The sequence below is a fragment of the Megascapheus bottae genome, chromosome 26 (genome assembly GCF_031878675.1).
Source record: "Megascapheus bottae isolate mThoBot1 chromosome 26, mThoBot2.hap1, whole genome shotgun sequence".
In the NCBI taxonomy this organism is placed as follows: Eukaryota; Metazoa; Chordata; class Mammalia; order Rodentia; family Geomyidae; genus Megascapheus; species Megascapheus bottae.
The window spans coordinates 20,815,455-20,829,928 of record NC_143534.1 but is presented as its reverse complement, the minus strand read 5'-3'; the positions used below and the strand labels follow the sequence as shown (position 1 = coordinate 20,829,928).

The window sequence follows — 14,474 nt, the reverse complement described above, 5'->3', positions numbered from 1 at the left end:
CATAATGAGAATAGTCACACAAATGATTAGCGGTTTTTTCTTAGGTTTTTAGAACTGCATAGCTTCATTATTTAACATCAGTACTGAGGTGGTTCCTGGCAATGGATGGAAAGATCTTTATGTTTACTGAGCACTTATTGGGAGAGATGAGACAAGTTTATTGTCAGAGGCTGAGGCACAGAATAATTCTAAAAGAGGGATAACAGAGGGATATGGAATTCATCCCTGGGGGCTGAAGATTGGAGCCTGTCGCATGGTAGAGAAAAGAGGAATGAACGCCACACAACAGAAGAGATTCTGGAGAAGAGATATTAAGGATGCCTCAAATCCTCAAAGTGGGATGACAAACACTTCCTCCTTCCCCTACTAAGCTGACAATGAATTTCACAATTCTACTTTTTTTGAGTAAATTGTTTAGAAACTCTCACCAAAGAAGACAAAGGAATAGTAGCCATCTGAGTTGCAGCATAGTGTATAATAATAATAATAATAGTATATACTAAACAGAGCCCAAACACATTGTATATTATTTGAAAAATTAAGACAAAGATACATAAAACCCCAGTGGTTGTAGTTATATAATACTGTAAGTTTAGGGGGCTTCCTGGCCATTTCTTTTTATGTATTTGTTTTCTACATAGTTGTATAATTGATGTATATATGAAGTTTGGGGTCTTGATTTGTAAATTGGGTATTAATATATATGATTTTACATATAAACAAAATGATAAGATGGACAAACTAATCTTTTATCTCCTATTTACACTTTTTGTTGTTGTTCCCTGAAGTAATCATAAACATATGTATCTAGTGCATGTTTGCAATTCGGTTCTCGGCTGTATGTCTTAAAGATTGTGTTTGAAGACTAAACTAAAACTAATAAGATGAACACTGGTGACTCACACCTGTAATTTTAGCTATTCAAGAGGCTGAGATCTGAGGATCATGGTTCAAAGTCAGCTTGGGCATGAAAGTTCATGAGATTCTAATCTCCAACTAAGTAGCAAAAAAGACAGAAGTGGAGTAATGGCTCAAATGGTAGAGCCTTAGAAAATAAAGCTCAGGGACATTGCCCAAGGCTATGAGTTCAGCTAGCATACACACACACCTACCATTAAATGAATGAATGAATGAATGAATGAATGAATGAATGAAATAAGTTTCTGGAGGTCACTGCAAATGTCATTTTCAATTCTAAACATGGAAAGTGGTATTGACAGAATCATTCCCTCCTTCAACTTTTTGCATATCTAAGCATTTCTTCGTATTTTGTTCTTTGTCAGGTTAATTTTCGATAGGCAATCAAATAGTTGTCTATATCTGAATGGAAATGAAAGACCTCATTTTCTCCCCAAAGTTATATTTTCCCCAAATGTAGTTTTAGTTAATGATTTTCATGATTTACTGAACTTCCTATGTATGGATTGCAGGACAGAATTAAGTGCTTAAGTACAGAATTAATGAGCTGCTTTCACAAAGGAAATCGCAAGCTGGCTGGGCCCTTTGCTTACATACCACCAAGTAACAAACAGGTCATGCTTATTTAGAGAGTAAATAATCATGGAAGTGTCTGCTATCTGAACAATCATAAGTAGTTATGGAAATATGGAAATACCCATAATTCTACTGGGGCCTGTACTCTTATTGTTATAAAATGTAACATCAATTCTGGAATATTTCATTGAGATTCGGACAGAGGGTGAGGACAGCTCAGGGAGGATGGAGATTATGGCTAGAGGGACATGACAGGGGTCACCTTTCCATGTTTCTGTGACTTTGCTATGTGATGCCCCTGGATGAAACTATTACCCACTGAGCCCTCTTCCCTTCAAATCTCAGCTTCAGTTAAAATTCTAGGATCCTAATTTCTTACTCTTTTTTTTGGTAACACTAGGGTTTGAGTTATGGGTCTCCTCCTTTACTAGATAGGTACTCTTTTGAGCCAGGTCTCAAGCCCTGATTTTTGCTTGTTATTTTTGAAATGGGGTCTCACTTCCTTCTTGAACACTCTCCTCTCATTAGTTAGAGCAAAGGTACTGGATATTGAGTTAGCATCTCTCCTGGACTGTCTTTGAATCATAATTCTAACAATCTCAGCCCCCCAAGTAGCTAGGATTATGGGTGTATGAGCCACCAGCACTCTACCCTAACTTATTAGTTTTTTTTAAATCTTTTTCTAGTTTTTTTTTTTTATCTTTTTCTCTGTTGTGGGGCTTGATTTCAAAAGGGCCTGAATACTGTGCCTGAGGTGTTTTTTTTTTTTCCTTAAAGTTAGCGCTCTTTGAGCCACAGCTCCACTTCTGATTTTCTGTTGGTTACTTATAGATGAGTCTTATGGACTTGTTTTGCCTGGGCTGGATTTGAACTGTGATCCTTAGATCTCAGCCTCCTGAGTAGCTAGGATTCCAGGAGTGAGAGCCTGGCACCCTAGTCCAGCTTCTTACATTTTGATTTGACCTAGACTTTGATTTTTTTAGTTTTCTATATTATCTTCTCCTGTGATCTTGATTTCTTTTGGCTCTGGCTCAGAGATTCCAGAGCCTGCTCATTAATTTAGGCAATTTTGAGCTTACTATACCACATTTCAAATGACCTCATCAAAGCCATTGAACAGGAATGCCTGGCATCTCTCATAATATAAAAACTATGTCGTAATGGGTACCAAGACATGTGAAAGGGTATCAATGTATGTGAATTAATGCACCTTCTATCTGACAAATATCATGTAACCCTTTTACTAATTACAATAAAAAAATCTATGATGGGAAAAAAAATCTTTTCTCTTTCTTTCTTTCTTTCTTTCTTTCTTTCTTTCTTTCTTTCTTTCTTTCTTTCTTTCTTTCTTTCTTTCTTTGCCAGTTCTAGGGCTTGAACTTAGGACCTGTGCATTGTCCTTGGACACATTTTGCTCAAGGCTAACACTCTGCCACTTGAGCCACAGCACCACTTCCAGCTTTTTCTGTGTATGTGGTACTGAGGAATCGAACTCAGGGCTTTATGCCTGCTTAATGAGCATTCTATATTCCTGGTACTACAAAAACTAAATATTGGTTTCTTTACTGAGAAAGCCAAAGTTTAGAGTGCTTGTCTCAGTTATCAGCTTATCCTAAGATAGCCAATTATGTCATCTATTCTATTAGGCCACTTTTGTGTTGATTAATGGACTACAATTCCAAGGTCATTTTTCCCTCTATCTTGCCTTATTCATTTTGAATGATCAAGCGAATCTGAGTTTTAAAAGTGTAATTTAAACATTCATAATATGATATGACATCTTTCTAAACCAATAAATAAAGAACATTTGTGATTTGAATGCAAAGCATGTTCAAAGTGTTTTAATCAGATTTTCAGTGAAATACAAGATTTGCTGAGATTTTGTTGTCATTTCTTTGTTTTTCAAATCAGATGAATTTGCTTGGGAGATTTCTAAGAAACAGTTTCTAAATCTTGCCAATTTTTAACTCTTTGGGGATTAACTAGCCACAGTTCTTGAAGTAAGGATTTGATTTTGGAGTGGGTGGGTGGAGACTAGCTTCTTTCACTTGCCTGAACCACATTCCGACCTTTTTTTCTTTAGTAGAGTCTCATATGTATGCTCAGTTGGCTAGAGATTGTTTCTTCTATTTATCCTCAGAGCTGAGATGACAGAGGCAAATCACCACATTCATCTTTTACCGGTTGAGATGTACATGTGGGTGAGGTGTCTCATGAACTTTTTGTACCCGTTGTCCTTGAACTACAACTCTCTGAATCTCACCCTACCAAGTACCTTAGATCATAGGTATGACTTACCATTCCAGGCTAAAATTCGATTTTTAAGACAATGCCATCTTCCTATTCTAAGTACTTATCCAACTTCAGTTTGTGACATCACTCGTATTCCTGGTTTAAGTACAACAAATACAAATGATGAATGAATGGTTTGTATGTAATAATAATAAATAGTTTCACACAAACAAATGCTATAAAAATAAGTCATTCTTCAGGGTCAATGTTGTATTATTCTGTGTGATATGTATCCTACTATAAGGAAAGTATACCTGTAGGAGAATTTTTTTTAAAAAACATTACTGCTGGACACTAGTGGCTCATGCTTATAATCCTGACGACTCAGGAGGCTGAGAACTGCGGATCATGGTTTGAAGCCACACCAGGCAGGAACGTCCATGAAGTTCTTATCTCAAATTAACTAGTGAATATTCAAGTGGTAGAGCACCAGCCTTGAGCAAAAACACTCAGGGACAACACTCAGGCCTTGAGTTCAAGACCCAGAACTAGCACAAAATCAGAACAATTAAACCTTTTATTTTTTTAGATTATTTCAACATGCAAAGTCAATCAGTTCCTCACATATTATATAGTTGGTTATATGCAAAAGACAGATATAACCTACACAAAAATCAAAAATTAAAGTCAATGTTTTATAATTGGTATAAATTTTTCTCAGAATTGCACACTAAAAAGAATTGACCTGGGATCAGGAGCATGGCCTAGTGGTAGAGTGCTTGCCTAGCATGCATGAAGCCCTGGGTTTGAGTCCTCAGTACCACATACACAGAGAAAGCTGTAAGTGGCGCTGTGTCTCAAGTGGAAGAGTACTAACTTTGGTGAAAGCCCAAGGACAGTGCTCAGACCCTGAGTTCAAGTCCCAGGACTGGCATACACACAAAGAATTGACTAAGGATGACAAGTTTGAATTTTTAAAGTCAGAAATGGAGATTTAAAAGAAATTGTGTGTGTGTGTGTGTGTGTGTGTGTGTGTGTGTGTGTGTGTGTGTGTGTTGATCCTAGGGCTTGAACTCAGGGCCTGAGTGCTGTCCCTGAGCTTTTATGTTCAAGGTGAGCTGGCACTCCACTACTTGAGCCACCCCTCTACTTCTAGTTTTTGTGATAGCTAATTGGAGATAAGAGTCTCACGAACTTTCCATGCTGGCTTTGAACCACAATCCTCAGAACTCAGTGTCCTAAGTAGCTAGGATTATAAGTGTGAACCATTAGAGCCTGGCCAGAAATGGAGGTTTAAAAACTCAAATTGAAATAATAAAACATTTTCCCAAACATCAAAAAGTCAATTAGTAAAAATTCAAATTCCAACATTAGTATCTCATACATAAGAGTAAAGGTAACTGCTGAAGATAAACAGAGAGAAGATGGATTGACTTGGTAAATACTGATGATGAATTAAGCACCCAATTGTTTGGGGTTTTTTTTGGGGGGGGGGGTCCTGAGGCTTGAATTCAGGGCCTGGGTGATATCCTTTTTTGCTCAAAGCTGGTGATCTACCACTTGAGCAAGAACTCTACGTCTGGCTTTTGGCTGATTAACTGGAGATTAGAGATTAGAGTCTTGAACCACAATCCTCCAATCTCAGCCTCCTGAGTGGCTAGGATTACAAGTGTGAGCCATTAGCACTGGGCAGTACTTGAATTTAAAAAATAAAAGTCTTAGGTGCTATTTGTAGCTCCCAACCTGTAATTCAAGATCCTTTCTCAATCCTGACGTGTGTCCTGTGGCAAAGTCTTTTTATCTTAAGCTATGTGGGAAATTGCACATGGGAAGGTGAAAGTATCAGGCAGGTCTGTGAGACTTGTGTCCATGGAGAAAGGCTGGGTTCTGTGGGATGTGAAGACAGGAAACCTAAAAAGTAAGCACACTGCAGCTCAGGCAGGAATCAGTGCCCTATCTAATTAGTGCCTGGCTCAGTGGCATCACCATTACCATATCCTTCCCCTCAAAACTAGCAAAAGGTCAACAGTGTAAGGAATCAACATGCAGGCTCATTAGGAATACGATATCAGCAGATTATACAATCATGTTTTCATCACATCGGTAAAATTTAAAGACTGACAATATCTAGTGCATGTTGTTTATTGATAGTCTGCAATGATGCAATAACAGTCCTGTTTTTAGAAACATCTGTGTTGGTATCTATATACATGTATGTGCAGAAGAGCTGAATTATGCAACTATAAAAGGCTATGTGTACGAAAAAGCACATCTTCACAGAGATTTCTTTCTAATAGCAGAAATTTAGAAACAACTTTAAGGCCTGTTAACTATAAAAAATTAGATCAATTATAATATATCTAAGTTATGGACTTCTATATAGTCATCATTTATTTGCTTGCAATGACAAACATTACATGATATGGTATTTAATTTAAAAATAAACACCAAGTATGAAGGATGATGCCAGCAATTTGAAGTAATTTGGAATATGTCGTCCAAGCCTGGCAGATGTAAATGCCAATCCTTTCTGAAAAAGCTATGTTTCCCACTTCTTGAGGAATTTCCTTGCAAACTAAATTCTTAGGGGGAAATGAGCAGCTCACAGGAAAAAACATGATTTGAAACACATGAAACAACCAAGTACTACTGGCTCATGTCTCATTGTTATGAGATATAGATCATGAAACAATTATTTTAGCATGTTTAAATACATGAAAGAAAAATTTGAAGGTAAGCATAGTCAATTATAAATGGAATAAGTCAAGTTATAAAGTGAATAAGTAAATTTCCTAAGAACCAAATGTTGTGCAATGAACAAGGGCACAACAGAAACAAAACTCCTCAGTGAATGAGTTCTAGCTGCAGACTAGACACAGCTAAAAAGAGAATTGGTGATTTCAAGAAAAAAATATGTATGAAGACATTATCTGAAATGTTGCACATAGAGAAGATTTAAAATATGAACAAAGAAAGTCCTGGAAAATGATAGCTAGAGTGAAATTGTGTCTAACTGGCCTTTTAAAAGGAAAGTGAAGGGAGAGAGGTTTGAGGATGACATAGCTGAGAATTTTCCAGAACAGATGAAAAGTATCTTCTTCCAGATTCAGTCTGAAGCAAAGGGAAAATAAGGCACACTAAATACCAAGAAAATCCCAAACTAGACAAATCATAGTGCATCTGGACAACTAGAAAGACAAAAAGATCTTTAAAAGAGATAAATTACCTTCAAAGGCGCGACAAACAGACAGCTCTTCACAGCAGCAAAGGAAGCCAGGAAACTGTGCTATGACATCTCCGCAATGTGCAAAAGAAAAGCTATTCTCAACCTAAAGCTCCATGCTTAGGGGGAAATGTCTTTCTGCATGAAGCCAAAGTGATGACATTTTCAGGCCATCGAAAAGTGTAAGGGAGTTTGCTATGAGCAAACAGACCATTGCCAAAGGAAAATCTAAGCATATGCCATAGATAGAAAGAAGATGATCTCACCTTCAAAGTCTGAGATACAAACAGAAAGACAGCTCCACTGATAGCCAAGGCAAGGGAATGAGATATGGACTTAAGTTCCTATCTGAAACACAATTATCAACACAAGCACAACCATCAACAATAAAACAGGTTTAGAAAATCATTGGGAAATCTTTTGGCAGTGATATGTTTTGACGGTGATTCTAGTGATTGTTTCCCATATGTCAAAGTTCTACTATTTAAGCTCGGTGCTGGTGGCTCACACCAGTAATCCTAGCGACTCAGAAGGCTGATATCAGAAGGTCACTGTTCAAAACCAGCCCCCACTCTAAAGCCCTTAAGACACTTATCTCCAAAATGCCAGAAGTAGAGCTGTAGCTCAAGTGGTAGAGCACTAATCTTGAGCAAAAAAAAGTTCAGGGCTAATGCCCTGGCCCTAACACACTCACACACACACACACACACACACACACACACAAATTCTATTATTTAAATATGTGTAGCTTAGTGTATGTCAATTAGGCCTCAACAATTTTACTCTTTTTTTCATATATTTTAATTGTAATTAATAGAAGGGTTACATGACATTTAACAGATAGAAGGTACATTACTTCACAAACATTAATACCCTTAACAATTTTGCTCTTAAATAAAGAGTTCATTTCATTTACTCTAGGATATGGAAACAAGAGGTTTATCTTTGTTGATCTTAATGTACTATGTGAAGTTATTTCTTTTCTCTTTTTTTCCCCTTATGGTTAATCTCATGTGGTTACTCTATCTGACTTTGTTACCTGGTATATTGTATATATGTTTATTTGTTTATTTGAAATAGGGAAGGGGAGGGGGAAAACAAGATGATTGGGAGGGGGTGCGGGGAAGGAAAGGGGGACAAAAACATGAGAAGGGGTATCAGTGTTCAAGAAGTAATGTAACCACTACCTGCTGAATGTAACTGTAACCCCTCTATATATTATCCTGACAATAAAATACAATAAAAAAGAAATAAAGAGCACAGGAGTTGGTAAATATATAGGTAAATAAAAATAAAATAACAATTACAGAAAGTAGCAATATCAAACAATAATATCAGTATTTTAAAGTGCTAAAAGAATTGACATATATGATTACAATAGTATTGAGAGAGACTTACAGTTCTAGTAATGTTTAGGAAGTGAGTATAGACATTATCTCTCATTAGTTAAAAATACATTTTTGATAAATACTAAAAGAGTAGTACCAGAGCATACAGTTTCCAAATAGCACTGGACAAATTAGAATTAGAGGGAATACTAATTTTTTTTAATCAAGTCAATGAGAAGGCAATAGATGAGAGGAATAGAATCCAAGAAAAGATGAGAGAAATATCACAAAGTTTATATGTAAATAAATGCCCTCATTAAAACAAAAATTGTCAGATACTAGATCAATTATAGTAATAAACATGTAAATTTCAGCTGGATTAAGGTGGCTCCAAACTTAATCTCCAGAATTAGGCACCAGTAGCTCATACTTGAGTTCTAAAGAAAACAGTTTAAGGCCAGCATAAGCAGAAAAGTCTGTGAGACTCTTAAGCTTAAAAAAAAAAAAAAAAAAGCATGAAGTGGAGCTGTGCCACAAGTGTTAGAGTTCTAGCCTGAGCAAAAAATAAATGCAGGGACAGTGAGGGCCTAGGCTCTGAATTCAAGCTCCAGGACTGGTACAATGCAAAACAGAACAATATTTAGGTTTCAAGCAAAGCTGAAAAACAAGATGGAAAAAATATCAGATTAAAATTAGACAAAATTCTAAACTGGTAAAAATCATTATTGGAGTGAAACAGAATCCTTTTATTATGATTTGACAGGTAAAAACTCAAGTCATAACAAATTAATATTTTGGGGGGCATTGGGATTTGAACAGAGTCTTGTCCTCTCACTCAGCGTACTTGCTCACGGCTGGCACGCTACCACCTGAGCTATAACACCAGCCCTTCATGTTGCTGATTATTTCGGAGATTGAGTCTCATGGAGTTTTCTGCCTGAGATGGTTTCAAATCTAGGTCTCAGCTTCTTGAGTCACTTGGATTCCAGTTGCAAACTGCTGGCACACAGCTAAAATTCCTATGTAGCTATTAATATAGTTTCAAAATGCGTGAAGTAAATGCATTTATTTTGATTTTGGTCAATGAAATATACATAGAATCATATGCTGATTTTCTTTTAAAAAGTTAAAAAGACAGTTTATGACCTTTACTAGTTTTCTTCATGCTTTCCTTCTGTCTGTTGATGGTTGGACATGATCCTTTTTTTTCTTTTTTCTTTTTTTGGTTGGTCTTGGAGCATGAACTCAGGGCCTGGGCCCTGGCCCTGAGCTCTTCAGCTCAAAGCTAGCATTCTACCATTTTGAGCCACTTCCCAGCCTTGGTCTTAATGGCTGGACCTGAGACAGGATCTTAGAAGGCAGTAGAGTGAGAGGCCTGAGGCTGGCATAGAGACATTCCCACAGATCTTAACAATTCACTCCTAAACTGCCCCCAGGTAATTGTGAATAATTAATTCCTCTCTTATGTGAGCCACTAATTTTAGAGTCTGTTTCTCTCACCAGAACATAATCCTAGCTAGGACAAATCAAGTTGATGAAAGCCACGGAAGCAGACACTTGTGCAAATGAGGGGGAAAATAGTAATTGCTTTCCTAATCCCAAAGTGCACCCAAGATGTTATTATAACACTTAGATACTCAACATGACAGAAGAAAAAGCAAGTTTCCTCTGAAGACCTTGGGTGCTGTGATGCATATGGTTTATGAATCTGTGTTTCTGCTCTTACTTTCAGCTGATTAGTCAGTTAGGAAGGAAATAGAAGATTAGAAGATTAATTTGGTTCATGTAGACTTCCTTTCTTTCTGCTCAACTTCAAACACTTAATATCCATGAAAATTGCCAAATGGTCCATTTGTGTTTAATATCCTCTATAGGAAATGTAATTGATTAAAAAGAATATCCTTAAGAGAATGCATACGTTCTAATTTTGGTTCTATAATACCTGATTGTGGATTTTACTCCTTAGAAACTGGTTTTATTTTTGCTGCTCTTGTTGGAGTTTTTCAATTGAATGACAAGACTCAGAGATGCAAACCTTCACCAGGTAATAGAAGGAAGAGAAAAGTGGAAGGATAATTTCCATATGGAAAGCTAAAGACCAGTGTCTTCTCTAAATGTCGTCATGGTATCCGGCGGGAAAGTGAGTGAACCGTGGTGTGTTTTTCATTGGTGCAAATTCAAAGTGGTGTGCCAGAGGAAACGACTGCAGACTTTCAAGGGCCTATGCTATGAGAATTCTGATTAGTGAAATAAATCAGTGGCTTTCAAACTGGGGTTCCCATGAAGTACACTAAAGGACATGCAAGGACAGTGTTTTTTATATAGGAAATTGGTGTCCAATGTCTAGATGGTTTCAAAAATGTATATTCTGTGCATTTTTTTTTTGCCAGGCCTGGGCTTGAGCTCAGGGCCTGTGCACTGTCCTTGGACTTTCTCAAGGCTAGAGCTCTACCACTTGAGCCTCAGCACCACTTCCGGCTTTTTTCTATATATGTGGTACCGAGGAATCGAACCCAGGTCTCCGTGCATGCTAGGCAAGCACTTTAACCACTAGGCCAAACTCCCGGCCCTATTCTGTGCATCTTTCACAACCCTACCTACTTCCTTCTATATGCATGATTCTATAGGAGAGGGGGACTCTGATCAAGATGTATTGAACTCATAAGGGCACCAGTGCCTCATGCCTATAATCCTAGTTGCCTCTGATATCTGAGGATCATGGTTCAAAGTCAGACTTAGACAGGAAAGTCCATAAGACTCTTATCTCCAGTTAACCACCAAAAAGCCAGAAGTGGACGCTGTAGTTCAAGTGACAGAGTACTAGCCCTGAGCACAAAAAGCTCAGGGTTAGTGCCTATTCCCTGAGTTCAAGCCCTAGGACAAACAGACAGACAGACAGACACACACACACGCACGCGCACGCGCACACACACACACACACACACACACACACACACACACACTGAACTCATAAACTGAATTGAAATCTCTTTGTACAAGTACTTAAAGATAATGAAAATATGATATAAATAAAATAAGTGCATGTATCTCGCAATGTTCTTAGATATAAAACAACATTCTGCTTTTCTCATCCTGCCTCCCTTTTATAATCATGCTTCTCCCACCTTTCAAAATGTTAAGATGTATTCCAGCCAGAGAAATCAACAAATGATTTCACCATAAGCCTGACTTTATTTCCGAAAAAAATCATGCTCAGTGGCGAACTTAATTCTCATTGCAAATAGTTTCTCCATCATCTCATTATTTGAAAAGCTAATGCTTTTGGTGTTTTTTTAAAATCTCTTTAATAATTATTACAATGTTTGAGGGGAAACTTCTATGAGTTACCCAAAGAATGCTTATTTTCTCCAAATAAGTAATATCCTCCCTTAGCCTTGTTCTCATTTGGTATGGACACATGATTTACTGGGCATCTGGAAGCCATTCTTTTAAGACGTCTTCAGTGTTTCCTTTGGTGTTATTGGGAGACATCACCCGGATATTATTAATCCTACGTTTGTTTTTCCAAAATATCAAGTCTCACATTAAATCCTTTATTCTCCGTGAGGATTTCTAGAGTAATCTTTTCTTGGCTAGACTACACATTTTCTATATCAAATAACTTTCCCTACATTCCAGTGTATTTTGCTCTGGATATGGCTTTTTTAAAAAAAAAGATCCAGAACAAGTGTATCCTGACAAAAAAAGTGTTGCACACTTTTCTTTTGTGCAATAAATAGAAATAAATGTTTCTATTTATTGAGGTAAAAGAGAGGGCTTAGAATAAATCACTAAATTTTGAGTACTCTGTGTTTTAAAGATTTGAAAATATGTGTATTGATAAATAACATTTTTGCACCACTAGTTGTATTCATGATAGATAGTTTGGCTAGAGGGTGCAGTAGAACACAATGAGAAGGGAAATCAAAATTAAAATGCATTTGCTAAATGCTGAATGATATAATGAAGAATGCTTGGATAGACTGAATTATTAGTTCCAGTTACTTCATTCTTTTGTAATTGTATTAAATATCTACACTTTTACTATGACTTCATGGTGGGTAAATATTGATTCCTTACTCTGTTAGTCTTCTGTTGCTATAATAAAATACCTGAATACCTGAGTTAATCAAATTGAAAAGAGGAAAGGTTTCTTTGGCACCAGCGTTTGAGAGGTTCATTCCAGAGTGGGTAGACTGTATTGCTTTGGGGCCTGGAAGGAAACAGTACAGCATGATTTTGGAATATGCTGAAGGAAGCTCATTCACTGTATGGCTACACGTGACAAGGAAGAGACAAGGATTCTACAACTTCATTGGGTGGCAGATCTCCAGCTATATGCCCACATCCTTTCCCCAACAGGGAAAGGTCTCACACAGATGAGAACGTAGCACTGAGATCAGGGGCTCATTGGAACGCTAAGTCCTCTTTGGCTACCCTTCCCTGTGCCAGTAAATTGGGTCATGCCTTAGGGCCTGTCTTTTAAAGGCTCCACCATCTTCCAATAGCACTAAGCTAGGAAAATAACTACATGAACCTTTGGGTGATATTTACCATCCTTTGGCCAATACATGACAGCATACATGATACAGATAGAGACTTGGCTCGTCTGTGGAGACATCCACAGGATGGAATATGCTGAGAGTCACCCCCTCAGCAGGGGTTGTACAGTTTGGCACCAAGCCAGCCCAGAGACACACAAGGTAAGGCACAGCAACTTAGGAAAAGTGTACGTCAACCAAACAGCCACTTAAACCACAAAAGATGTGCCGATTCTCACGCATGCATATAAATATATGTATCTCACTGATTTGGGGGTCACTTGGTATGTAGCATTACTGTAGCAATAGTTGACTGACAGATGTTTTACCTCCTTTGATGGTTGGCATTTATGCTCATAGTGAGGTGGTGCAATTCTTAGCCTTTTCTTTGATATTACTCAAATAAGTTCATTTCTTTTTTCTTCTTTTCTCTTTTTCCTTTCCTCTTGTGCCAGTCCCAACGTACTTTCTTTGAGATTTTTTTTTTAAATTCAAAACTAGTACTCACCCACTTGAGGCACAGCTCTATTTGTGATTTTTGTTGTTGTTGTTGTTGTTTTGGTAGTTCACCAGAGATAAGAATCACTCAGGCTGGCTTTGAACCTCAACCCTCAGATCTCACCACCTTCCTGAGTAGCTAGGATTACAGGCATGAACCACTGGTGTCACTTCTTTCTTTTTGTTTTTTCTTACCAGTCCTGGGGTACTGTCCTTGGGCTTTCTCAAGGCTAGAGTTCTACCTCTAAAACACTACTTCCAGATTCTTTTTACATATATGTAGTACTGAGGAATCAAACCTGGGTCTTGGTGTATGCTAGGTAAGCACTCTACTACTAGATCAAACTCCTATAAATCCATATCTAAACATGTTTAAACTACCATTGCCTAAATTTCCTTTTGGAGAGATGATTGTTGACTGGAAAAAGGAAGTATAATTCAGTAACTATACTCCTTTCCCATGTTAGCCACATACTTCTCCAGGCTCTGTTTCCTCTTGTCCCTTGGGCTCCATGGGGTTGTGGGTGGGGAGGGGTACAACTGGCTCCAGGCCAGCCTCAGATACCAAAATCAAGGATACCTAAGTGCCTTACATGTCATGTCTTCGTATTTGCATAGAATCTACACAAATCCTTCTGTATATGTTTAAATCATCTCCAGATGACTTATACTACCTAATATGAAGTAAATCCTGTGGAAATAGTTGTTAAACTGTAGACTATTGTTTAAAGAGTAATGATTAGAAAACGTCTGTGTATGTTCAGAAAGAAGCAATGTCTTTTTAAGTACTTCTGATTCATATGGTTAAATGCATGAAGAAGGAATTCCCAGGTAGGGAGGGGTACCCTATTGGATTGGAAGGACTCTGAAATGAGAGCCCATATAGGTGTTTGATCAGTTTTTCAGGCAGATCAATGTCAGGTATTCCATCTGGAGTTGTAAGCTGGGTTGCATGTCCAAGGAAGGTACCTAGACAGGTCTGAGAGCACTCAGTATTCAGGGCATCCCTGATCTCAGGACAATGTGTCAGCTATGTCTGGGGCCTAAGTTATAAACCTTCCTGTTGGGGCTAACATCTGGAGACATGCCAGCTAGAGGATTGGGGGATCCTGGTCTCTTCCTGTCCCTTTTTTCTTGCTCATTCCCAGGCATGAAGTG

The 14,474-nt window shown here is 37.8% G+C and overlaps 1 protein-coding gene across 1 annotated transcript in view; it reads left to right on the top strand.

The window, feature by feature from the left end:
* Mpp7 (MAGUK p55 scaffold protein 7) overlaps positions 1 to 10,424 on the top strand; it is a 188,184-nt gene extending 177,760 nt beyond the window's left edge. The window contains exon 17 of the mRNA XM_090319105.1: positions 10,244 to 10,424. Coding sequence (XP_090175231.1) covers positions 10,244 to 10,288 — 45 coding nt within the window. The 3' untranslated portion in view covers positions 10,289 to 10,424. The remainder of the gene's footprint in view (positions 1 to 10,243) is intronic.
* Positions 10,425 to 14,474: the final 4,050 nt, after the last annotated feature.